This window comes from Dipteris shenzhenensis, chromosome 28, assembly GCF_047967505.1.
Source record: "Dipteris shenzhenensis isolate YYH24624 ecotype China chromosome 28, Dip_SZ_1.0, whole genome shotgun sequence".
NCBI lineage: Eukaryota > Viridiplantae > Streptophyta > Polypodiopsida > Gleicheniales > Dipteridaceae > Dipteris > Dipteris shenzhenensis.
Genome location: NC_141623.1, coordinates 23,704,001 through 23,729,616, shown reverse-complemented (window position 1 = coordinate 23,729,616; position 25,616 = coordinate 23,704,001). Strand labels below are relative to the sequence as shown.

General features: G+C 47.1%; 1 protein-coding gene across 4 annotated transcripts in view; it reads right to left on the bottom strand.

Moving 5' to 3' along the window:
- LOC147883348 (fanconi anemia group F protein (FANCF)) overlaps positions 1 to 24,421 on the bottom strand; it is a 46,889-nt gene extending 22,468 nt beyond the window's left edge. Inside the window, exons 1-4 of one of the 4 annotated variants that reach the window (XM_087399188.1) lie at positions 23,759 to 24,421; positions 16,208 to 16,309; positions 15,836 to 16,101; positions 15,386 to 15,587 (exon numbers count right to left, since the gene is read on the bottom strand). In XM_087399188.1, coding sequence (XP_087255314.1) covers positions 15,386 to 15,587; positions 15,836 to 16,101; positions 16,208 to 16,309; positions 23,759 to 23,944 — 756 coding nt within the window. In that variant the 5' untranslated portion in view covers positions 23,945 to 24,421. The remainder of the gene's footprint in view (positions 1 to 15,385; positions 15,588 to 15,835; positions 16,102 to 16,207; positions 16,310 to 23,758) is intronic. The other 3 variants (XM_087399190.1, XM_087399189.1, XM_087399191.1) reach the window with 3 other exon arrangements.
- Positions 24,422 to 25,616: the final 1,195 nt, after the last annotated feature.

Here is a 25,616-nt window from a genome sequence, read left to right as displayed (position 1 = left end):
GATCTGTGACGTATTCCTTTCTCTATTTCTAGACTTATGGATGGTTTGATGAATGGACACTTGTGGAAGGGTATGCCTTTCGATGGGACACTTCCTATGAGGCACAAGCCTTCACAAGAGACATTCTATTGAAGAGACATTCCTATTGTAATGTACCCTCTCATCAAGGGTCACACCCTTCACAAGGGGTACACACCTCTTCATGCACATACACTTTGGAGTACACACCTTTTCATGTGTAACTCTTCACTCTCTATATAAGAGAGGCCCAATTGTATGGATGACACACAACAGATACCCTACAGACATTCAAGCAATACAATTATTCCTTATTCTCTGCTATTTCAGTCTCCTTTCTGTTCCTTAGCACATTTCTAAATATAGTAAATCTAGGATTTCTTACAGTGGTATCAGAGCAAATTTCGCTCCTACCTGTAGGAAATGCCCCCCACCTTCTAGCGACTATCTGATACATCTTTTTTTCGCTAGAAGGACATCTGTGCACATTGTGCATGGAAGAGATGGAGAGGATGAGCGTAAAAATTTTTAGCGCCAACCCTGTCTAAAGTCATCAATGGCCTCTCCATCTCCCACACATCACGAGTTGATGAGAATGGACACTACAAAAATCATGTCTTTTCATGTGCTTGGTCTGTCCCAAAACCAAGGGACACCTTTTCCACCATCGGACACACCTTTTGATGAAGAGTCTTGACTCCTCACCCAAGGGACACACCCCATCGTGGCAAAAAGGTCACACCTATTCATGTGGGGACACCCCTTTTAAAAACAGGGACACACCCCTTCATGAAAATCTGCACCTATTCCAAGGGTCACACCCCTTCGAATAGACACACCTTTTTTTTTTTTTTCCATGAAAAAGACTTCTATTAAGTAAGAACAAAAACCCGCGAGAGCAAGCTCAAAGCGGAATACATCATGAAATCATGAGGATAATAAAAAACCCCTCAGAGTGAGGTGGAAAGAAGCCAAGGCTGAGGCTGAAAGTGCCATCTCAACCCTGTAGTAGATTCAGAGAAGAAAGGAGAATCCTTCCATTCCCTGAAGAAAGAAGCCCTCCTAGCTGAGGCTGCACAAGAGTCCCCCTGCATACCCGTCCATACGGCCATCAGAGTGTGTACGATGTCTGTCCAAATACTAGCCAATGTGTGCGAGGGATGAACCTGAGTACCCTCCATAGCCTCTGTGCATCTGGCTCTCCAGATATGCCAGGCTGCTATGCTCGCTATAATCTCCCAAGAAGTATCCACAGAGGCATGTACAGCTGTAAAAGGACGGTGTGGACCACATCCAACGAACAGAACTCAAACCGATGACATCGAACCGAAATGGCCCGAGAGGAGTCAAGTCCCTCATAGAAAACCTAAGGTCCTGTAAGAGAAAGCCAAGCCACCGAGCCCCAAGTCATAAAAAGTGGGGAATGGGCAAAATGACTGAGGATCCTGGCTATCCCCATCCAAATCAATCTCGCCTGTCTGCAATCCCATAAGCAATGCTGAATAGACTCCGAAGCAGAAAGGCAACGAGGGCAAGTAGAGTCGGCTCCGAATCTGGACCTCCAAAGGTTCACTGCAATCCCTCCATGGATAGAAAGCCAAAAGAAGATAGTGATCTTTCTATTCCTGTGGGATTTCCAGAGCCTCCTCCAGAAGTACCTCTGCTGATCCGCAGTAATACCAAAAGTCTCCCAATGAGGGACTCTGGAGGGTCTCCAACCTCTACTACTGAGCTGAAATCCCCTGGCATTACTGACCGTGTAACGAAAGAAGGGGATGCTCTTCTCTCGATGCCCCGCGTCAATCCACTCCCACTCTCCGGGGTTCCACTGTAAATGCCTAATGGGAACTCCTCCATAGAGCCAGAGCCTCCAAGACCCCGTGGAGAGTAGCTGGGGGTCAGGGTCTAAGAACCACTCTGAATCTGATCCCTGCATCAAAAGACCTACAACCCTGATAGGCTGAAAAGCAGACTCAAGCAAGATGTCCTCTGTAGATCTGAGCAATCTGCCACCATCCTGGACACTGAAAACCAAAGCATCCTCCTGTGCATCTCGGAAGGCTAAGACCTGAAGCGGAACCCCGCCTCTCGAGAAAGTACCTGCCCAAGTGGAGGAAGTGAGAGGCATATCATCTGTGTCTATCCAAGCCTCTGGAAGGGCTGCCTCAATCTGCAAGATCCTCCCTGCACTCCCTCTAAGATGTCCTGTCAACCTTGATTTGGTTTCCTCTGGAAGCCTACGGAAAGCTTTCCAAGATCCCAAAGAAGAAGCAGGTCCCCTCTCCCACCTGGCCCACTGCATGTAGAGTGAGGCACCCAGTGGCCTGCCAAGATCATCTAAAATACTGTCGTTCCACATGATGGGCTGCCTATCAATCTCTTCCCGGGAGGAAGGAGGAATCCTCCGAAGAGAGCTTCTGAAACTGGCCCAAGCTTTCAGAATGGCAACCATGAGAGGGGATGAAGGTGACCTGAGGTGTGCTGTGGTGAAGATCCGTCTAACACTGCTCATCCAGTCTCCTCCTGAGGAAGGTGTGCACCTCTGTATGTTGCTGATAAGAAAGTCCTTCCACGGTTCCTGTCCTGGCATAAGTCCTCGCACCACTATCTTGCAAAGTAAAGCTCTGCACTGTAAATCTAGATCAATAATATTGAGACCCCCATCCTGTGTAGGGAGGATGAGGGTCTCCCAAGCCACCCTGGCTAAGGCATCTGCTGTGCCATCAAGCCCACTCCAGAGAAAGTTCCTGATCGGTCTTCTGAGCTGAAAGATGCAGTCCCTAGAACGGCACCAACATGAACAAATAAACCAGGCTGTGGCCAAGAGGACCTGGTTGACCACCACAACTCTAGAGGCAAGATCCAGCTTGGCTGAGCTCCAAAAGAGAAGCTTCCTTCTGATGCTCTCCAACACGGGAGCAAACTGCTACGTGGTAGAAATACCCAAGCCGACCTGGCAGCCCAAATACCTGATAGGCACACCCCTCTGAACCCAAGTGAACCCTATGTCAAGCCCCCAAACTGGAGTGTCCTCATCACTGATCCAAAAGCCATTGGATTTATGCCAATTTATCTGCGCCCCTACCACCAAGCAAAATAAATCCAATGCTGTCCTGAAAGAAGTGAGCGTCTGTGGAGAGGCATCCAAATAAATCGCTGTGTCGTCAGCCAACTCACTGTCAAGTAGCTCCTCTTCTCTTCTGATGGGAAGTCTCAGCCCAAAGATGTCAGCTTGAGATCTAACATAGATACTCATAGCTTTGGCCACGAATAAAAAAAGGAAAGGAGCAAGGGGGCATCCCTGACGGACTGATCTCGAAATCTGAAATCTCTCACCCCTTACACCACCAATAAGTACCTGGCTATGGGCTGATCTGGACAAAGAGGAAACACCTCTGATCCAAACATCAGTGAATCCAAAGCGTAGAAGGGTGCCCTCCAAAAAACTCCAATCTACTCTGTCATAAGCCTTTTCAAAATCCAATAGTAGAATGGCAAGATTCTGGCCACTCTGCATGGCCCACTCTGAAGCTTCCCAGAAAGAAAAAATGTTATCAAAAATACTTCTGCCATGCACAAATCCTGTCTGAGTGTCATGAATAAGATCAGGGAGAAGTGGCTGCAATCGGAGGCTGATAGCCTTGGCCAGAATCTTGTAACAAGTCCCCAAAAGTGTGATAGGCCTCCACTGGGACAATAAATTTCTGCTACCTCCTTTTGGGATAAGGTGGATGAGGCCCTCTGTAAGCGACTCAGGCATCTTGCCAGAGTCCCAAATGGTCTGCATGGCTGAAGTAATATAGTCTCCAATCATATCCCAAAATGCAATGAAAAAAGACGGGGTGAGGCCATCTAAACCTGGGCACTTGCCCTTGTGAAGGGCTGAAAGTGCAGTCCTGAACTCTGTGTTGGTGAAAGGTGCGTCAAGTAGAACATGCATATCCGGATTCACCAACACTGGGATACTCTGCCAAATAGCCTGTCTAGCATCCTCTCTATCGTGTGTCTCAGGATCAGCAGTAAGGAGGGTGGCATAGAAATCTGAAGCTATGCGTAAGACGTCATCTGGCTCTGTCTGTAAAACCCCATGTGAGTCAATAAGCTGAGATACACTCTCTCTACTATGTCTAGGGCCAAGAGTAGAGAAAAAGTGTTTATTGACTCTACCACCCATCTGAATCCAGAAGGACTCCCGTGCATGAAAGGCATACTCTGCTCTCTGATCAAGCAATAACTGCAGATGAGCCCTCGCTGCAGCAAGGCGCTCCTGAATCCAAGCATCTGAAGGCCGTTTCTGCTCTTCCCTCTGCAAAGCTGCTAACTGCTGGCGAACACCAATCTCACGTCTGAGAATATCTCGTCTCCTGGTAGAAGCAACTGAGCAGTAAAAGTCGCTAATACCAGAAAGGGCAGCGGCTAAATGTGATGGATGTGGCTGCCCACCCTCGACATGAGCAAACCATATCTGTAGGGCTGCCTCCGTAAAGTCCTCTGTGTAAAAGGCATCTGGAATCGTGATGCTGGCAGATCGGCCTCTCAAGTGAGGCTCTGAGATAGCCAGAACAACAGGGAAGTGGTCTGAAGTGGAAACCCCCGCAGCAATGCATACCGATCCACCTCTGTCTAGTGCCCAGTCATCTACATAAAATCTGTCAATGCGTGCATGAATAGGCATCTGTTGCCTCCTGTTCGACCAAGAGAACAGGAGGGACTGTGGCTGAATAAGAAAGGCATCATCACACCAAGTATCTCTGCCACAGAAATGGAAAAGGAAGGCATCCCAAGCTGCTCTCTCCAAAGAGTGAAGTCCGCCTTCTCTACCCCCTTTTTTGTCTGACGGTAACTCGACCATGTTAAAGTCACCTCCAATCACCCATGAATCCACAATGGGGGCCCAGGAGAGCAAAGTCTTCCACATAAGGACACGTTCCCCTCTAATGTTGGAGGCATATAGGTTAAGGAAGCCAACCTTACGCCCTCCAATCAAAAGAATAATCCACTGAGCTCTAGAGGGGATAATGACTCCGTGCCCAACAACTAAGGGGAGAACCGACTGCGAAACTGAAATAGAAGTGCCTCCCCTAGTGCCTAAGGCAGGCGACCAAAAAGTATGGCCAGAAAGCAACTGCTTGACTTGGCACAATCTCTATAATCCAGCTTATGCTCTTGAATAAATAATATATCAATGGAACCCCCAGTAACACCTGGATGAAGCTGATCCCGGATCAGCTGTCTACGGCGGCGATGTGGGACGCCACCTAGGCCCTGTATGTTACAACTGATAATCCTCATCGACGGGAGGATGTAGAGTGGAACACCTTACCCGACCTAGTGGCGGAAACAAAGGAACCCAGTGGTGGAAAATCAATAGGGAAAAGAATCCTGGCACCTGAAGAAGAAGCCCTGTCAATAGGAAACCCAACCACTGGCTCCCCAAAAGTAGCGGGTACAAACTCCTCCTCTGGGAAATCTGAACTCTCTGCCAAGGCTGAAAACGAGTTCCTATGGAGCAAGCTAGACACCGAAGTACGAAGGATCCCTTGTGAGGGAAGAGGATCAACAGTGTAAGCTATCCCCTTCCCCCTATCCAAGGGAGGGAGTGAGGAATGCTCTCTATCCTGTGTCTGCCCAGCCGCGGAGATCTCTCCGTCCTCAAGAGGAGCATCTGGCACTGCTGGATCTAAGGAAGAAGCTGCAACTGGGGAGGAGGTCGAAGCTTCAGCGTCTCGGACTGTGCAAGGTGAGACAGGAGGGACAGCTCGAGGTGAAGCAGAGTCTACTAAGGTACCCTCGTGAACTGAAGGAGGGACCTGCACACGTACTGGAACCCACTGTAGAGCGTCGCGTGTGCCTGAGGGAGGTGGGGGTCGAGGAGCAGGTGAAGGACCTGTACCACCCCCCTGTCGAGGCCGAGGAATAGGTACTGGACCTGTACCACCACCTGACTGAGGAGGACCGCCACGCGAAGGACGAGGAGCAGGAGCTGGACCTGTATCACCCCTCTGTCGAGGTCGAGGGGCAAGTGCAGGGTCTAATCCCCCCCTGTCCCCCCTGTCGATGCCCTGAGGCGGTAGCTGTACCAGAGGGCTTCTTGGGCCTTTTCTTCTTCCTGGGGCAATCCCTGGCAAAGTGTCCCGAGGTCCTGCAAATCCTGCACTGGTCCTGCCTGCCTGAAATCTCCACTCTCTGGCGAAAAAAGGAACCATCCGGGCGCTGGATCATGACGTGGTCCATCTTGAGGTTAGGATCCTTGCAAAGGACCCTAACTCTAGGAACCCCATCAGCCTTGGTTGCCTCTGCTGCAGTCAATGGCAACCCAGGGAGGGGTGGGATCTCAGCAACTGCGCCAAAATGCTCCCCGATAACAGAAAGAAGTCGATGGTAAACCTGGGGAAGCCCGGGGAACCTGATGAAGAGCGAGAAGATTTTCTTATCTGCCTCTACTGGGTCGAAACCAATGTGAAAGGCTTCAAAGAAGATCTTCCTGTGTCCCAGGTGTAAAAACTCGGCCTTGAGCACAGTGCTCGCAGCCTCTGGAGTGTCAAAAACAACCTGGAAAAAACCTCGTCCCAGAAGGCGAACATCTAACAATCGAGGAGTGAGGTCTGGGGGGAGAGCCGCAAGCATCCAGTCTTTGGCTTGGGATCTGGAGGGGTGAGACCCGAAGATGCGTGCTAGCAACGTGGTAGAGCATTCAATCTCTACATCCTTCTTGAGCTGCTGCAACTCGTCTTTAGAGAAAGTGATAGTTTTCACGGCCGGTGGAGGTGGAGTAGGATTGGCTGACGGGGTATCCATCGCCAATCAAGGTGAGGAGGCCGACTCTAACAAATTAAAGGCTCCTTCCGTTCCAAAAAAGCTGCGGGAGAAAAGGGGGCAGAAGGAGGGGAAAGGAGGCAAGGAGGAAGCAGGGGGGAAGGGGAGGGAAGGAGGAAAGGGGTTGAGAGGGGATAGGGGCAAGCTGAGAGGGAGGGAGGGGACGTTGGAGGGGAGGGCTAAGAGGGAGAGGAGAAGAAGGAGAGGGAGAGGGAGAGGAAGGAGAGAAGGGAAGGGCAGGAGAGGGGGGGGGGGAGGGGGCGGAGAAGCAGGGAGGAGGCGGGGGGAGCAGGCTGAGAGGTAGGGAGAGGACTGAGAAGAAGAGAGGGGGCGGGAGGGCAGGCAGGGAGGGGGCGGAACAGCAGGGAGGGGGCGGAACAGCAGGGGGGAGGCGAAGGGCAAGCAAGGGAGGGGGCGGAACAGGGGGAAGGGGCGGAACAGCAGGGGGGAGGGGGCGGAAGCAGGGAGAGGGGGCGGAACAGCAGGGGGGAGGGGGCGGAAGCAGGGAGAGGGGGCGGAAGGGCAGGGGGAGGGAACGAGGGACAGGCAGGGGGAGGGGGCGGAGCAGCAGGAAGGGGGAGGGGGGGGAGCAGCAGGGAGGGGGCGAGGGACAGGCTGAGGGGAGAGAGGGAGGGACGGGCTGAGGGAGGGGGAGCAGCAGGGGAACGGGGAGGAGCAGCAGCTCAGGCTCAAAGTCGCTCTCAATGAGGTGTTACTCAATCTTGATTCTTTGCAATCTGAAGAGAGCTTTGATAAAAGTAAAAGATGGGAGGGGTTAAAAGTAAAAAATGAGGCACACCTTTTGGCACCAAGCACTTATAAAAAGGGTACCTAGAGGGGTTAAAAGGGAAAACCTAGCCCCAAACTTTAGGTCTACCCTAGGTTACCCAAGGGTCAAATAAACCCACCTTTTTTTTTTTTTTTTTTGGGCAACTACCCAACGTAGGCAGCACAAACGAAAAAAGGGCACACCTTTTCAACGCCCATACAGATTTTCATCAAACAGATTGGCCTCGCTGCGCAGCCCCTACCCTCGCCATTTCGCTGCCAGCCCCTAGCCTCACCATTTCGCTGCCCTGCTCCCCTCGCCATATACAGCCCCTAGCCTCGCCAGTCTTTCGGCCCTGGTTCCCTGCTTGCAGCGCCAGATCAGCGATAGCCTCGCTAGCCTGCAGCACTAGATTCAGCGTCAGCCTGCCATTTCGGTCGCAAATCAGCCTTGGACGCCTGCAGCCTGGTTTCGCCATTGACAGCCTGGTTTCGCCAGTGACAGCCTGCAGCCTGGTTTCGCCATTGACAGCCTGGTTTCACCAGTGACAGCCTGCAGCCTGGTTTCGCCATTGACAGCCTGCCCCCCCCCTTGTTTCGCCACCTTTTCCTGCCAGTTCAGCAGCGGTTCAGCCCTCCTATCGCGATGCAGACAACCTGTTAAAAGCGCATGTTCCTGTTTTCCAATCCGGACCAGCCAGGCCCCGATCTGCTCCTCGCAACCCACTGCAACAAGGACCTCCGGACAGAAATCTGCAGGCCTTTTCTACGCAACAAATTGGCAGATTAAATCATTGCCAGGTGGATTCTTTCCATTCTACTTTTAAGGATTCTCGTCATTATCAAATTTCAGCAAATGAAAGACGCTCCCTTAAAGCATGGAAACCCCTGGTAATTCACCCGGCATTTCAAGGACACCTCAGGCATCATCTACCACACAATATCGTGTTCAGATTGCACTACCAGCCCATTTCGGAGCTTTGGCATTGTGGGTCTTCTGTGTCACGTGCCCTCCTAGTGATTTGGACCACATCCTATACCTTCTGCGTGAGGCACCTCAGTTACATTACTTCCTCAGCACAGTCCAGGTTGTGTTCCACGAGACACGAAGATACCCAGAACCCGATATTCCTCTAGAGTTTGCTACCCATCTTTGGAGAGAATTTTACCCCTCACCTTCGGCATCTCCAGGGTACTCTCCACCTCCTTCAGCTCCCAGATATCCTCCTTTACAGGTTGTACCTTCCCCAAGACAGTATTTACACTCTGAAGGCACTCCTCCTGAATATCCTCCATTTCCGACAGCAGCTCCTTATCCCTTCTCAAATCCGTGGACTCTGCAACCTACTCCTATACTCTCATGAGCAATAACACCCCTTTCGGCATCACCAGTGTTACCTCAAACAGGACCTCCTTTACCAGATTTCCACGGGTGGTTCCATCCTACCTCGCCTGCCCCCTCCAACATGAGCAACCTCACGGAGCAGCCCGAATCCTCTTCCAGGAATGGTACAAACTAGAGCGCAGGTTCGTGCTTTTCTCACGGGGGCCTCAGATATGTCGCAACACTCACGTGCAGCCTCTCCAGAGATCAAAGACTCAAGTCCAAAAAAGACCCCTGAAGTCAACGTACAAGGCGAAACACTACTGCTACTTCAAATTTCCCAACTTCAAGACAGCATCTCCGACTTGGTCCAGAAAGTCTAACAACTTCAAGATTCTCGCAGTACCACCCATACAGAGGATGATGTGACGCAACCAGACGACTATGCGGATTCATTCCCACCTGAGGTAGAAACACTGAACTACGTGCCCTCTACCGTTTACTTCAAGCTTCCAAAACTAAAAGACTTGACATCAAAGTTTTCCGGAAGCCTACACTGGTCAACGCAATCGCCGAACAGTTGACCAATGGCTCGCAAAAATGCGCATGTATTTTGATATTGTTGACCTCACTGAAGGCAAAAAGATCGCCTTGGCAACCTCCCTCCTCAAGGATATAGCTTTTCTATGGTGGCAAAGACGCTTAAAGGACGGCAAAAGTGTGTTAACATGGGAACATTTTGAACACATGCTTCGTAAGGAGTTCATACCTGCCAATGCGGACTTCCAAGCACGATCAAAACTCCGACAATTGGAGCAAATAGGCTCCCTGTCTTCCTACATCTCTCAGTTCACCACATTGGTGCTGGAGATTGATGGTTTAACTGAGGATGATCGCCTTCATGCTTTCATCTCAGGCCTTAATCCCTCGTTACGCATTGATGTCCTTAAAGCAAACATCACCACCACAGCTGGCGCTATTGCTTACGCAAAGTGCATAACAGATTTTCAAAACACATGGAAGCAGAGTGCTAATCGCACACAGAACTCTACTATGGCCAAAGGTGCTCGCCCTCAAGATAACCTCAGGTTTCGAAAAAACTCGGGTAATCAAGGTCAACGACAGTCTCAAGATCCCCAGAAGTCTCAGAAATCAAATGCCGGATTCCAACAGAAGCACCCCTCCAAGGAACGCGCCTCTTCTTCTTCACAAAGTCATTACTGACATCCCCAACATAAAGGTGCGGCCACTGACAAGAAGAACAGCTCCAACACAAAAGGACTTTGTACCATCTGTACAGGCGACCATAGATGGTTCGATTGTCCCAAGCGACCAAAGCAAAATTCCAATATGGAATCTAGCACTTCCCAAACAGAAGATGCTACCCCAGCATAAGACAAGAAAGGCAAAGCTGTTCGAATGGCAAATACCATCCACCTGAGCCTTGCCAGCAACCCCGAACCTTCCCTCGCCACTCAAGTACTTTGTGTTCAAGGATCGATTCGTGGAACAACGGTCACTATCCTCATCGACAGTGGCTGCTCTCATAACTTCCTAGCTAGTTCTATGGTCGACAAACTTCGGTTGACCACCAGTCCTAGTCTCATGGACTATCAGATTGAACTCGCAAATGGAACTACTTTCTTGTGCAACACCAAGATCAAAAACTTGTCTTTTCGCATCCAACATTATATGGACAAGTTGAACTTCGACATCATGCCTCTTTCTCGGTACGATGTCATACTTGGACAACAGTGGCTGTACGACTATGATCCGTCAATCAGTTTTCGCAGCCATACTATCCAGTTTGTCCACCAGGGAAAACTTATTGAGCTAACTAGTTTAAGGGACTCTCCTTCAACCCCAATTGCCTCTGCCCTACAAGTAAAGAAGTGGGTTCGTAAACGTCAAGTAAAGACTTCACTTCTGTTGGTTACGGCAGTAGAGGAGACACCAACAAAGGATCCTCCTAAATACCTCAACCAACCTTTTTTCCAGCCCTACCTGGATATTTTTCCACAAGAATCGCCAAAGCAGTTACCACCTCGACGACCAGTGGATCACCCAATCAAACTTATTCCCGGCAGTAATCCACCGTCGAAACCCCCTTATCGGGTTTCTTACACTCAAAATGAAGAAATCCAAAGACAGGTGACCGAGCTACTCGACAAAGGTCACATTCGGCCCAGTCGCAGCCCTTTCGGATCTCTTGTACTACTTGTGGAAAAAAAGAAAATAAGTCAATGCGCCTCTACATCGACTACCAAGCCCTCAACAAGCTCACTATAAAAAACAAGTATCCATTGCCTCGCATCGATGACCTTTTCGATCAACTTATACACGCAACACAATTCTCAAAGATTGATCTTCGTTCAGGTTATCATCAAATTCGCATACGCGAAGGCGATGAGTACAAGACAGCTTTTCGAACAAAGTATGGACACTATGAATGTTTGGTCATGCCTTTGGGGTTAAACAATGCCCCGGCCACATTCATGACACTCATGAACGACATCTTCAGGCCTTTCCTCAATAAGTTCGTCATCGTTTACCTCGATGACATCCTCGTTTTCAGCAGATGCCTACATGAGCACAAACAACATCTTCACCAAGTTTTTGAAGTTTTCCGCGCAAATTCTCTCTACATCAACATTAAGAAGAGTGAGTTGTTCAAGACCCAACTCGAATATTTGGGACATGTTATTTCAGCTCAAGGCATCTCTGTGGATCCCAAGAAGATCGAGGTAATCCAAAACTGGCCTACTCCTAAGAATGTTCATGATGTCCGCTCTTTTCTCGGATTGGCAAACCTCTACCATACAAAGGTAGGTCTATCAGTTTTTTGAAATCGCAGCTCCTCTGTCCGAATTATTGAAAAGCACAGCAGTTTTTCAGTGGCTTCCCGAAACAGAGTATAGTTTCCAACAACTCAAGCAAGCACTCACTACCACACCAGTTATGGCTATTGCTAACCCAAACTTTCCATTTGAGTTCATGACCAACGCTTCCGACATCGCTACAGGAACAGTCTTGATGCAAGAAGGCAGAGTTATTGCTTTTGACAGCCATAAACATTCTGATATCCAAACCCGATACCCGGTTTATGATAAGTTTCTTGCCGTTGTACATGCTTATCACTCTTGGAAACATTATCTCATGGGAGCTGACTCGGTGGTTTAGACAGACCATCACTCTCTAAAGTATATCTTTACTCAGCTAGTCATGAACGCTCGAGATCTGGACGACTCCGATGCTACTTGGCAATCTGATGACATTTTACAATAGTATTTTCAGAATTTACAGTGATATTTTCTACATCAGTTCATTATCTCCACCAGGGTCTTATTTTGAGTGGGAGGGGATGTCACGATCTGTGACGTATTCCTTTCTCTATTTCTAGACTTATGGATGGCTTGATGAATGGACACTTGTGAAAGGGTATGTCTTTCGACGGGACACTTCCTATGAGGCACAATCCTTCACAAGAGACATTCTATTGAAGAGACATTCCTATTGTAACGTACCCTCTCATCAAGGGTCACACCCTTCACAAGGGGTACACACCTCTTCATGCACATACACTTTGGAGTACACACCTTTTCATGTGTGACTCTTCACTCTCTATATAAGAGAGGCCCAATTGTATGGATGACACACAACAGATAACCTACAGACATTCAAGCGATACAATTATTCCTTGTTCTCTGCTATTTCAATCTCCTTTCTGTTCCTTAGCACATTTCTAAATATAGTAAATCTAGGATTTCTTATACCTGGGATCCACTATTTGATCCGTCTGTCTCTCTTCTAACTCACTGTCCGGTCTGGATTACCCTCAAAGCGTTGCCTCTGCCTCTTCTTCAGCATCTTCCTACTCTTGCAGCTTTTTTTGGGAGGCCTCTACATGTTTCGAGACAGGAGTTTTTGCAGGCTACTCGGGATGTTCGCCTTTGTATTTTATGGGATATGATACAGCCCGTGCTCTCTACTCTGGATCTTGATTTGGGATTTGCTCATCCGATGTGCATCAGGTTGCATTTTGCCTCTTTTCCTACAACATGTCACCGGTGTCGGTAGATTGGTCATTTTGCACGTGCTTGCTCTTCAGCTTCCATGGCCACTCCTGCTCCTTCAACAGTAAAGTTTACTCTTCCTTCTCCTCCGGTTTCTGCTAAGGCTTTACTGGATAAGCCTTCTTTTACTGCTCCGAAGCATTACTGGAGAAAGGTAGAAAAATCACAAGTTAATCTTTCTCTTGCTGAAGAAGTTCAGGATCCGACTCCCGTTGAGCATCATCAGCCTCCTTCTCCTCTAGATATGGATGTGCCCCTTGCAAGATTACTCGAATCTTTTCATCCCATGTTACAACAGGTTTTTGACCCTGTGATTCAAAAATTTCGGGTACCAGCCTACATCAAGAAGAATCACAAGGGCAAAAAACAGCAGGTTTTTATTGATGGTGTGGTTTCATCACTGCATCAGTTTTTACAGAGCAATAATTTGAAGCTGGAGGATGCTGTGTTTGATCCTCCTCCAACTTGATATGTAACTTTTTACTTGGCTGCCTCATGACTTTTGCTCTGAGGCTTTACTTGTAAATTTTTTTCTTGTACTTAATTGGTGGGTTTTTACCTCTTTTTGAGGTTTCCGGCACAGAAATATAAGATTTCACTATTTAAAAAAATGTGTGTGTGTGTGTGTGTGTGTGTGTGTGTGTGTGTCCTCTATAAGACAGCCTAATGTCATGTACATTGATTTCATGTTAATTTTATAGTCACTGGTTTCACCCAAAAAAAAAAAAAAAAAACTGTGTGTCCTCTATACTATGGTCAACAAATGGTACATGCCTTGCCATGGTCTCCTATAAGAGATTATCCTTCGCTAATTAGCCATAGTTGCCTTGTCTGGGTTGAAGTTGTGGACTTCCCCCACTGCTTGGAGACTTTGTGGCAAAAAATTGCAGCTTCTTTGGGCAGAGTGGTGTGTCCACCCCAAAAAAATGGGAATTCCAATCGGTTTGCCTTTTGTGAAACACCAATGCCCCTACGTTGGAATTGAAGGAACATGGTGGAAAGAGGGAGAGAGAGAGGGTAGGCTAGGGAGAGAGGAAGTGATACTCAAAAGGAGACATAATGAAATGGAAATGAAATGACTAGAGCAATGAACAAAAACGAGAGTACTAACATGTAGACCAAAGAGCTTGTAGCTTGATACTTAATTAATTTGACACTAGACAAGTACAGCTCTTATATAAGAGCACACACACACATATGAACACCTATGCATATGGGATAACTCCCAGTATGACACGTGGCATCCATAGGACACACTAGACTAGAACTCACACTCGAACACACTAGAACACACATTTTTTACTCACTTTAGCTTCATATTCCAACACCCCCCCATGAAGGCAAGGTGAGAGACTACTGGAATGGAGCTAAGAACAGAACATGACAATGATGGTCATCAAAACTATGCATGCCGGTCTAGAACTAGACATGGCTCTCACACAATCTTAGAGGCAAGTCAGCATGGCTCAGAGGCTAGTGAGCATAACATAGAAAGATCATCTAGCATGGCTCAGAGGCTCATCATGCATGGATGCATGATCAACTCAATGGACTAGGAGACCAATGCACCAACATCCTGAAATTCATATGCCAGGCCTGATAACTCAACCCTATCAATGCCAATACATGGCTCCCACAAGATATCCCCCTCTTGACTCCAGGGACTAACTAGAAACATGGAGTCACACACCATAAAAGAAATACATCATTTTAGGAGGACAATCCAAGGCAGAGGACCTTTATTAACTCTTCAAACATTCTTTTTAGACAGACTACTCAAGGCAAAGAACCTTTAACTTGAACATATATAAAAATATATAAAAGATTGCATTCATTTCATGCATAGCAAGGGCAGACAACCCATGAGCCCGAAGTAGCTACCGCATAAGAGTGTGCACATCCTGATGCAAAGAGGTATGTCGGTGAAGAACCAAGCGAGGATGCCCTCCAATGATGTGCCTCTTCCTGGGCATCCAAGCAACCCAACAAGGGTCTTCAGCCCCTACATGGCTATGTGCTCTCTCAAGCCTGATCTGGACTACACGCCCCATCATGGGCATATGTTTGCCACCTTGATTGAGCATGCATCTGCCTATATGGCAGCCATGCTTGCTGCCAATATGGCACATCATAAGTCCCAAGGTGTCAAGCCCCATTCTCCTCCTCATATGGAGGCTCACATGCGGGCCACTGTCCCATACCCTCTGACAGACAGTGCATTCTCTTCTCCTTTTCAAGTCTTTATTATGATTATGCTATAGCCTATTTGACTGGTGCCTTCAGAAAGCTATAGCAATTGTAATGCTGAAATAAAGATAGCTGATTGTTTCCCACATAAAACAAACAAGCCTATAGAGTGTGGAAAAATAGATGAATGCTCACTCACTGCAATCTCGGTTGCTTTAGTGTCATTTGCTTGACCTGGAATCAGTTGAAGTGCAGTTAAACTGCTTCTCCAATGCAATTCGGGAGTCTTGAAAATCACAGCAGCTCCAGAAAGCTTGTATAACGTTTTCTCATCCAAAAGGTATTGTAAAGATTTGTGCCTCCACTGCTGGCAGCAATCACTTCTGTCACTAGCCACATCTCTGCACATGTAGGCATCCAAAAGTAATCAGCCAAGATATTCCTACGCAAGTAGCAGAGCCCCATGCTCTTCAATTTTTTCCATTAAATTGTCGTTAGTAACATCGTTACATGCAATTTACCTGGTTGAGCCAGTTTTGTCAATCCCTTTGCATTAAGATTGATATATATCTCCAAGAAGATCTCAGATACCCTCGAACTTGAACAAAGTATTAACAAGGGCACACTAAATCTTATTTTTAAATCATACCTAGTATGGACAATGGATAGGACACACCACCTGTCGAGCATTGGGGTTGCTAATTTCAACGCTTTAAATAATAACTTTGTGCAAGTTATTGACGTGCATCTCTCTGATACGTGCTGTAAAGCCACCTCCCAATCCTGCTGCTCCCTATAGGCTGCAGCAAGGAGAGACTCGACTAGCACATCACTGGGGCCAAGAGCATGGCTCATTGCACAAATTAGGAGCCTCTTTGCTTCAGCAATAACTTCACATGATAGCTTCGGTATGCCCTGCACATTACACACCATTCAAGTCTAAACGGCAACCTTGCCAATTAAACTTGAACAAAATCATGCATGAGTCCTTTAATCCTGCTGGGAAAAAACTGCCATTTACCACAGGAACAGTGGCCTTAGCCGTCATTTCTTGAAGAGCTGCATCAAGAGCCATTCTTGAACCCTTACCATCTTCTGACACAGGAATCTTCTTCATGATCTGCTGGAAACAACTAGACAATACTTAGTCAGGAGAAGTATTACAATAAATACAGCCATGTACATGTTTGAGACAAAGAACGAATATCCAAATCAATTCATTCTACTCCTACACACTTGAAAATAACTTTTTTAAATGTATATACAAGGAATGTAAGATTAGATTTATGTAGTCATTTTCCAGCTGCTTCTTTTCTTGGACCAAAAGTCAATTTCAAGCATACAGCTGCCGACAGCTGTGGAAAATCCTTCACTAGCAGATTTAATTATGCTCATAGCCCCAAAACGCCAGGTTGGCAATGGAGATTCCTGTGCAGAACAAAATCCTTGTCCATAGGCTCTTGGCTTTGTTATGCCACCTCTTCTTTTCCACTTTTTGCAACCTATGGGGGTGCCTTTACTAGATCAAATGGCATGCCCAAACTCTCTTTTGGGAGGCCATTGTCAGAATGTGCAGCGGAAATGAGACGAAAGTGAAAAGAAGACATCTATTTATAGGCTGGGGGGGGGGAGCCTCCTACTCAGCTGTATGAACAGACCGACTCGATGGTTGGCTGGTCAGTTGGCTACTTTCAGCCTACAAGTCAGCTGGCAACGAAAACAAAGAAGCAGGTGGGCACATCCACACATCAGACACTCACTCCCTATGGTACAAACAAGAGATGAACAGAATTCTAACACCCCTTCTCTGCTCTTGGATGTGGAACCAATCCCAGTGAGCTGGAGTGCTAATGGAGCATCTGTTGAGGAAGAGGTCTGCCACATTGTCCTCCGTCAAACAAAAAGCTAGCAAGATATCACCATCAAAAATCTTTTCTCAAACAAAGTGATATTGTATCTCTATATGCTTGGTCCAAGCATTTCCGAGCAATAGCTATCCAACTGCGGTGGTCTCACTGGATTCCCTCTGCTGAAACCCTATCTTGCCAAGTAACCTCCTCAACCTCACAAGCAGCCCAATACTCTGCTTTAGTGGAAGAGAAGGCAACAGTTGGCTGCTTCTTGCTGCTCCAAGAAATCGCTCCTGAGCCAAGGGTAAGCCCTCTCCTGAAGTAGATCTCCTCGTGTCTGGATCTCCTCCCCAATCAGTCACTCCAATCTCAGAGGATGACTCTGTCCTTCAATGCCCATCCAGTTCATAACAGAGCCCAAAATCCTTTTTACCCTGCAAATACCGCAAGATCTACAATTTTGCATCACCATGAGTCTTCAAAGGTGTCTACATAAATGAGTTCAATAGCCCCAACTCTCCAATTTGGTGTTTAACAACCAAATCAACAAACCAACAAGCTTCCGATAAAAAGAGACATCAACCTGCTCACAAGGATTATGTTTAAATAAATTGCTATTTGGGTCCATCGGAGATGAAATAGGCTTGAAGCTCTCCATCCCAAAGGCCTCCAACAACTCATGAACATATCGTTGCTAAGAAACAAAGAGCCTCCTCTAGGTATGCCGAATCTCAAATCCAAAAAGAAATGGAATAAGTGTAAATCAATCATCTCAAAAACTCCTTTGACAAGGCACCCTTGGTCATGGCTATGTGCTCCACATGGCTGCCAGTCAATATGTGATCATCAAAATAGACGTGGGAGCCCGTTTAAGACTATACAAGGCCTTTTGCAACCTGTAAACCATACCTCTTGATCTCAAAACTTCAAACTCTGCCAAACATACATCATCTCCTATAAGTCTCCATTCAAAAACATAGACTTAAAATCCGTCCGATACACCAGCCACTCCTAATAAGAGGCAAGGGCGAAAACTCTCCAAATCTTGGCCATCCTCTTCGTTAGGGAAAAAGTGTCCTCATAGTCGATTCCTCGCTGTTGAGCATAGCCCTTAGCCACACATTTAGCCTTGTAGTTATAAATGGACCCATTTGAAGTATACTTGGTCTTCACGACCCACTAGATACCAATAACCGATTGTTGCAACGACCTTGGAACCAACTACCAAGTCCCATTCTTCTCTATGGCTTCCTTTCCTCCCAAGTCCCTTGGGAAAGAGCTCCCTTAACTGAGGTAGACTCCTTCTCTAGAAAGATACAAGACATCAATGCATACTTTACCTGTAAAGACTTCTCTAGTAGGGCTCTCTGTGCGATCTTCGAGGTCTATCCTCCATGATCCACCAACCACGTTGATGGGATAAAATTTGTAACTTGTTTTTTTAGCACACCATGTAGATATGGGTAGGCACTTAGGTGTGCACAACTGCTAGTTAGGGGGCTTTTGGATTTAGAGGGAGCGCTTTTGCAAGTTACTATGAACTGATGTAAATATTTCAAGGTTACGTGAATATGTTTTGCAAGGACACCAATGGGAAGTGATGGACGATCCAGCCAGTAGTAGCTCTACCCTACCTGCTACCATAGCACCAGTAGTAGGATGTACACTGGGATATATAGCTACACCTTCCGGGCACCATGCTCTGAGGGTCTGTTTCAACCCGTCCTTCCTTTGGCAAGGTCTGCAACCAATGAATATCTCCAGATAACCTGGACCATGAACTCTCACTGAGCTCTCAAGTAGGTACTCTTCTGGCTTTAGTACACCTTGTCCTTCACCTTCCAACAATCTGCTTCCGAGATCTGAAGAGCACCCACACTTACCCTTCTGCCTTCGAAGAAGGCCAATTCCTTTCAATCTTGCATTACCTAAGACAAATGAAGAGCAGAGTCTCTCCACAGCATGCTATAAAGGCTCAAATGCAGAACATCAAGTACATACCAGACCGTCGTACTGCCTGTGTGCTTGCTCTAAAAGCAAACCATGCACCTCATCAAGGCACCCACCAATAGCCTATGTAATCGTGTACTGTCCCCTTCTGAAGTACATCATCCATCTGACCATAAGACCCCAGGGCAGTACTCCATGGAATCCACCCCCGTGTCGGTGTCAACAACCATGCACCTAGAAGGTACCAAGCACTCCAGAGTGTCCCGTCACCTTCACAAAGGTATCTCAATGTCAGACATCCTCGCTATGTTTTCTAGCTCAACATATCTGACCTCGGTAACACACAGAGATGTCACCAGGAACAACTCTGATTACCACATTTGCTTTGGCCGTTGTATCTCCCTCTGAATCTGAGTTGGACTCCTTTGTTTTTCTGATCCGTCTTCTTCTTTTTGCAGTCCTTCGCAAAATGTCTAGGCGTGTCACAATAGAAGCACTTCTTCTTCTGCTTCCTCTTGGAAGTGTCCTCGTCATCAGAGTCGTCTTTCTTGGACTTGCCACCATTAGGCTTGCCCTTTCCTTTGCCAACGTAATCCTTCGCCAGCAACGCCTTGTCATTGTTGTAGAGCTTCTCCCTAGCTTCCTCCTATAGTAGTAATGGACCCAACTCCTCAAACGTAAGAAGTTTGGTCCTCCGTCCTACTGTCACAATCGTAACAAAGCTTTTGAAACTCCGAGGTAGCCCCCTCGGTACCACCAAGGCCAAATGGCATGAGTCCACCTTCTGACCAACTGATGCCAGTTGATCCCTCACCACCTTGACCTTTGTCAAGTGGCTATGTACCAAATCTCCCTCTTCCATATCAAGATTGTAGAGCTGATGTTGAAGAAGGAAAATCCGAGAGATGTGTCTGTCTCGTACAGATCCTTTAGAGTGACCCACGCCTCTACTGCCGTCTTGGCCATCTAGATATGAGGAAGCACGAAGTCCGCCGAAGACCCTATGATCAATGCTAGGGCATGGTCATCTCTGTCTTCCCAAGCTTCGAGCTCCTCTCTGTCTACTCCCATGAGTATCTTCCCCTGTCTGTCCACCATGTTCTCCAGCTTCGCCTCCACTCCTGTTGTCAGTTTCCATAGCTTCTGAGTCACTAAATGACTCCGGATCTTCACCTTCCATCTACTACTTAACCACACAACAAAGTCAACCAAACTCAATCTTCACTAGACCAGAACTCCGAACGCACCTGACTGAGCCCGAGTTACCCTCCTTCTCACAAGGGCACCATCCTCCAGTCGTGGAAGTCGATTCCCAAGAGCTTCTGAATCAAGGTCTTCCTTCAGCAAGGTCCCTGCCTTCACGCTCCCACACCTATGAGCCTCCTACTTGAGCTCTGATACCATGTTAGAAATGACCCAACAGAGGGTACGCACAGCAGAAGACTGATAGTATTGCCCAAGAGCTCACACAGTGTGGTGTGGGGCGTGGAGTCACAAACTTCTTAACTTAATGTGCATAGATGTGCAAGCCAGTAAATAGACAAGCTCAGAGACAAATATAGAAGCAACACTTTATATTTCTATCCGTCCACAAAGTAGGACACGATACAATACCAAAAGGTTCTCCTACTAGATGTCAAGCACTTCTACATCTTTGAGCCCGCATGCTCCACCTCGAGCATATGTAGACTCTCTATCTAGAGTGTTCTTCTCAACCTTGTTACCCTAAGTGTCAATCTAGGTAGGCAAAGGGCCGACTTTAACGGTCTGTTTGGGCCAACTAGTCTCCCCCCCCCCCGGTCTGTAAACCGTCTGTAACATGAAATAGAAATCACTAATCTGTGATTAGTAGACATTAAAACATTATTATATATTATATGCCAATGGTGTAACATGTATATGTATTTATGATGGACACTGACCGATTTGTTATGGCAGTGGATCATCTCAGTAGATAGGACTAGTCGAGCTGGAGCCACTCCTTCAGACAGCATCAAATTTGGACATCTAATACTTATTCTATTAATAAAAATGTGCACACACGTGTCTAGGTCCTAGGGGCAATAGGAATGGAAGGGTGCATTAAGGTGCATTGAACGGTAGATGCATGGGTCATAGGCTAAGGATAGGTGTAAATGGGAAGATGGAACTTGAGTGACCTCAAGGGACATTAATGGAAGGGTATCACCCTTTCATTGTGAATCTCACGTAGCATTCTTCATTCACCTTGCATTCATCCGTCATCTCTCACACACCTTGCATGTAAGTCAAAAATAGAAACAAAGTACTCTCACGAGGGCGCTCTTCCCCATTGGAGGGCCAATTGGCATTCAAATTCTGCATGCATTGCACACATTTGCATTCTCGAGTAGGCTGGTTCTTCACAAGCCGAATCCAGGGCTACATGCCCCCGCCATCTCTCCTGCAGAAGGTCTCTTGTGCTGTCCACATGACAGGTCACAGCTCATGTGCTGCCTGGCAGCCCATTCTCTGCCCATGTGGCAGTCTACACATCCCTAGGTCCACACCCCCATGCTCTCCTCATATGGGGGCTTACAGATGGGGAGGTGACCATTCCAACATCACGCTCGTGTACGGGTGTGTACGCTTTTGGTTTGAACTGCACGTTCCGGAGCTGTGTGGAGACGCCTCTCACTTGCACACAAATGATGTACGGTCTGCTCACAAGGCTGCTCTACTCGCTGGCATGAGTTTGTACGGAAAGATTGATGATGGTATACAGGACAGCCAGAGTACAGCTCTTTTGTACGATCTGCTCACAGAGTTTACGCAAGTGTTTTGATTCAGTTAAGCACGGAGTACAGACTCCTACGTGGCAGAATCGAGGTTTTGGATCGATGTTTCTGTACATAAGCTCGTGAGATAAAGGCATCTATTTTGGGTGGCTGATCTCAAATCGTCAGGGTCTTGGGAAATTCTGAATCATGGGGATTCCTAAGTATTTGTGTGCTTTGTTCCGGTCATTTGTTGTAGGAGCTTGTCTCGAGTCTTGTAAATGGATGCGTGCGCTGGATCTTGTGCATATGCTCATTCTATAAGAGGCTCCACACTGTTATGCTGCTCCTGCTGGTGTCCAGGCCACATCTCTAAATCTGAAGCTATCTGTGGGGTTCAACGACTTATGCTACAGTGAAAAGATGGTTATGGTGACTTTGTTTGTTTTGAAGGCTTGTCTTTTTGCTGATTGATAGTTTCCCTTGTTGTTGTTCCGTCCTTTCGACTACAGGGTGGTTAGGGCCTCAAAACCTCCGTGCAATGGAGGGTTTACAAAACCGCTCCTCCTTGTCCAATAAGGGTGCTGAGTCTCTCATTGTTGAACAGGGAGCTGGGTACTAAGAGGACAAATGAGACAGCAATCTAATGGCCATGTGCTTTGATGATATCTCCTTCCACAATTTGAAGAACCTCTTGCTTAAGAGCCTGTAGCTCGTTATTGTGCTCTCGCATTGTTGAAGACTTTGTAGGATTCAGCACACGCATCTGCATTTCCAAGGAGACTCTCTTTATGGTGATACTCAATTGTACAGAGAGGCCAAATGCTGCCAAATCCCTCGGGCCAACGTCATGTGTTGATGTGATTGATCAGTGTGACATAAAGACTTTTTTAGGGTGTCTTTATGTCTTGATTGGGGTTGATTGATATAGTCTGGGTTGTTGCTAGTTGATCACATGGAGAGAGTTTATTAGGAATTCTGACGTTCTCAGCTGGATGTTGCGCACGAGGAAAGCTGGCTAGATAATTGGGGAAACTAGTGGAAGTTTTCAAAGATATAAGCTGTGGGTGGTTGGCGCCGTGACGAGGGCATCAAAAGTTTGGGCAAGGTTATACAGGGAAAACTTGCAGCCCCATTGCCAACTTCTGCTTCAGATCTGAAGTTACCTTGAATCATGCATAGTATCGGTATCAATAAAGGCGTAAGTATGTCGACTATCCACAAGTACATAGATGCCACTAATGAAGTCAGCTATTTGCATAGTGGCTCCCAATGACTCGGGTCTCACAGCAGCTCACACTTCAGAGGCTCTGTTGCCATATAATTCACTTCATCGTTTTCCTAGAGATAGTAATAACCTCCCAGACATGTCCATTTTGTCCCTTTTTGAATGATCATACCATTTGCATGTCAGCCTGAAGCAACACAGATTGGAGACAAAAAGGGGGACGAAATCCTTATCTGCAGTCCTCCACGCCGTATTTACAAGAGCTGTTTGACTCCTCTGCTGTGTGCTTTGAATTTCATGTCCTTAGCCCTTTTTGTAGGAACTACTTTGAACTGTATGATTCATTTGTCGGAGAACTGTGTAAACATGTTTACTTTTTCTTAACGAGGTTGCTGGTGCCCTTGGGGCTCACAGTTATGAAACAAACATTTTTTTATTTTGAATATTTCACACTGCTCAACAAAAGACAGGATATAAGAATCCCACAATGACAAGGATGCAAAGTCTTTTCTCAGTAAATATATTGACCGCTGTTAAAAGCTTTAAAATGACGCAACGATATATTTACTATCTTCGGAGTCTCTTGATTGCTTGTCGACCGATGGTATGCATTTCTGCGCTTAATTTTTCCAGTAACGCTCTGAGAAGCCTAGTTCATAATCCATAATATACTGCGCGGCTGCGCTCTAAGCACGAATGTTTCGATTGATTTCCTTCTGATCAGATGGCTTGACAACTGTAACAAATAACTTGCGAGCGCCATTCAATACTTGAGATTTGGCTTCAAATTCAGTATGAGGAGAACAAACCTCTTCCAGGAGGGAAGCCCAACCAAGAGCTCGCGTCACCTCCTCGGATCTCCAAAGGGCAGGCGCGCCCGTTGGCTGATAACCGGAAGCAAGGATGAGCATATCTAGGAAGGCTCGGATGAGGGAGAGGAGGTGAGGGAGAGTAATGTCCGGGTGAGACCAGACGGGGGAAGCCGCTTTCTCCATGGCCACAACGACGACCACCGTGAAAATTTGAGGTACTATAGAAAATGGCGGGAACAACCTTCAGCCCATACTCTTCACGCGCGCGCGCTCTCTCTCTCTCTCTCTCTCTCTCTCTCTCTCTCTCTCTCTGTCTACTCAATCCAAATTGCTTGTTGCAGAAGGTCTGGATTGATTCATGCGACAGTGACGATCTGATCATCTATCTTCCTCACTTCACGTTCCCTGTTTGGATCCACGCGCAAGCGGTAAACTTTCGTCTGCTTGCAGTCTGCTGCTCTTGATTAAATCCATCGAACAACTGCTCAGTGCTATGAGCAAAAACCCTGAGGGCCTGATCCTGTCGATATGGGCTCGGTTCCTAGCTCTCCTGCTCTCCGTTTAGCTTCCTTTTGCTTGAGCCCTCGCTTCTTTCGTGTGCCAGACAATTGCTCACGCAATCAATTTTCGTTTTTTTCAAACTATAAATCGTGTGCTCATCGGTGAAAACCTTAATCCAGCTCAAATCAGCCCCGGCTGAAAATTGCTTTTCAGCCCGGAATCCGGCACACAATTACCCACCGTCACACGCTGGGGTCGCTTCTAACAAGATCTCAGCCGTTGGATCAAACATTTTGTGGAACGGGGAAATCATTGCCCAGATTAACGTGTGGCAAGCTTCCCTTGCCTTTGACAGCCGCCACAGGGGGAAGTCTACCTTTCCCCCTCGTAAAATGGCTCGCGGCGGCTGCTCGCCCGCTCACCGACAGTCACCAAGCTCGTAATTTATGTCACCAACGAATGATTGGTGTAGCAGTTGGAGGGGATGGAATGTAGCAATTGAAGGAGTTGACCACGGAGTGGCCAGCCTTCATGGATCGGACAAAAATCTTTTTGGTCATTTTGGTCATTTTGAGAGAAGAATTGCGTACACTTTGGACCTTCTTCCTTTGAACTACATTACTAGAAGAGAACAACCAGGCGAGCAACAATCGTTTATTGGATGACACACATGCATTCCTATTTGCATTCACTCAAAGGGCTAAGCAACAACGGAGAATCGGCAAAATTTGGTGATGCAAGCACTCGACTACTTGGGTACATTTTACACATGAAGATGTAAGCCATGTTCAGTTACCCTTCATTCTACCATGGACACAAGCTAAAGAGGCTTCGCATTACCTGGGCTCAATTGGCGACAAGAAGAATGTTTGTAGCATGTACGTCACAAGGCAAGATTCCGCCAATTGAGCTTTCGCCCGTAAAGATGTCTACAAATGAACTACAACATGGCTTCCAAGTTCCAAGACAAAGTTCATTAATCATGACAACCTGGGAATTGAGAGTGTACTTTCAAATCTACGAGCATGACAACACTTTGATGGAGTCACAAGATCGTTGAATAACCAACTAACTACCATGTCCACATTGGCCACCGTCACATGTCCACGTGGTGATGAGCTGTGTACATGATGAGGCAATCGCTCTAGCTAACGTGGAGTCAAGACGCCACGTATGCACAAGTTTGGATCGTCGAGAAAGGAGGTCAAAACGTGAAAGTAGATTGACAGCAAGGGGTCCCTAGATGCCTAAGTGTGAAAATGATAACATACTGTGCTCTACCTATATCCTCACCCATTGCAATTGCTGTCATCCCACCAGTAGCCTCCATACATGTCAGCCATTGCTCCCTCTA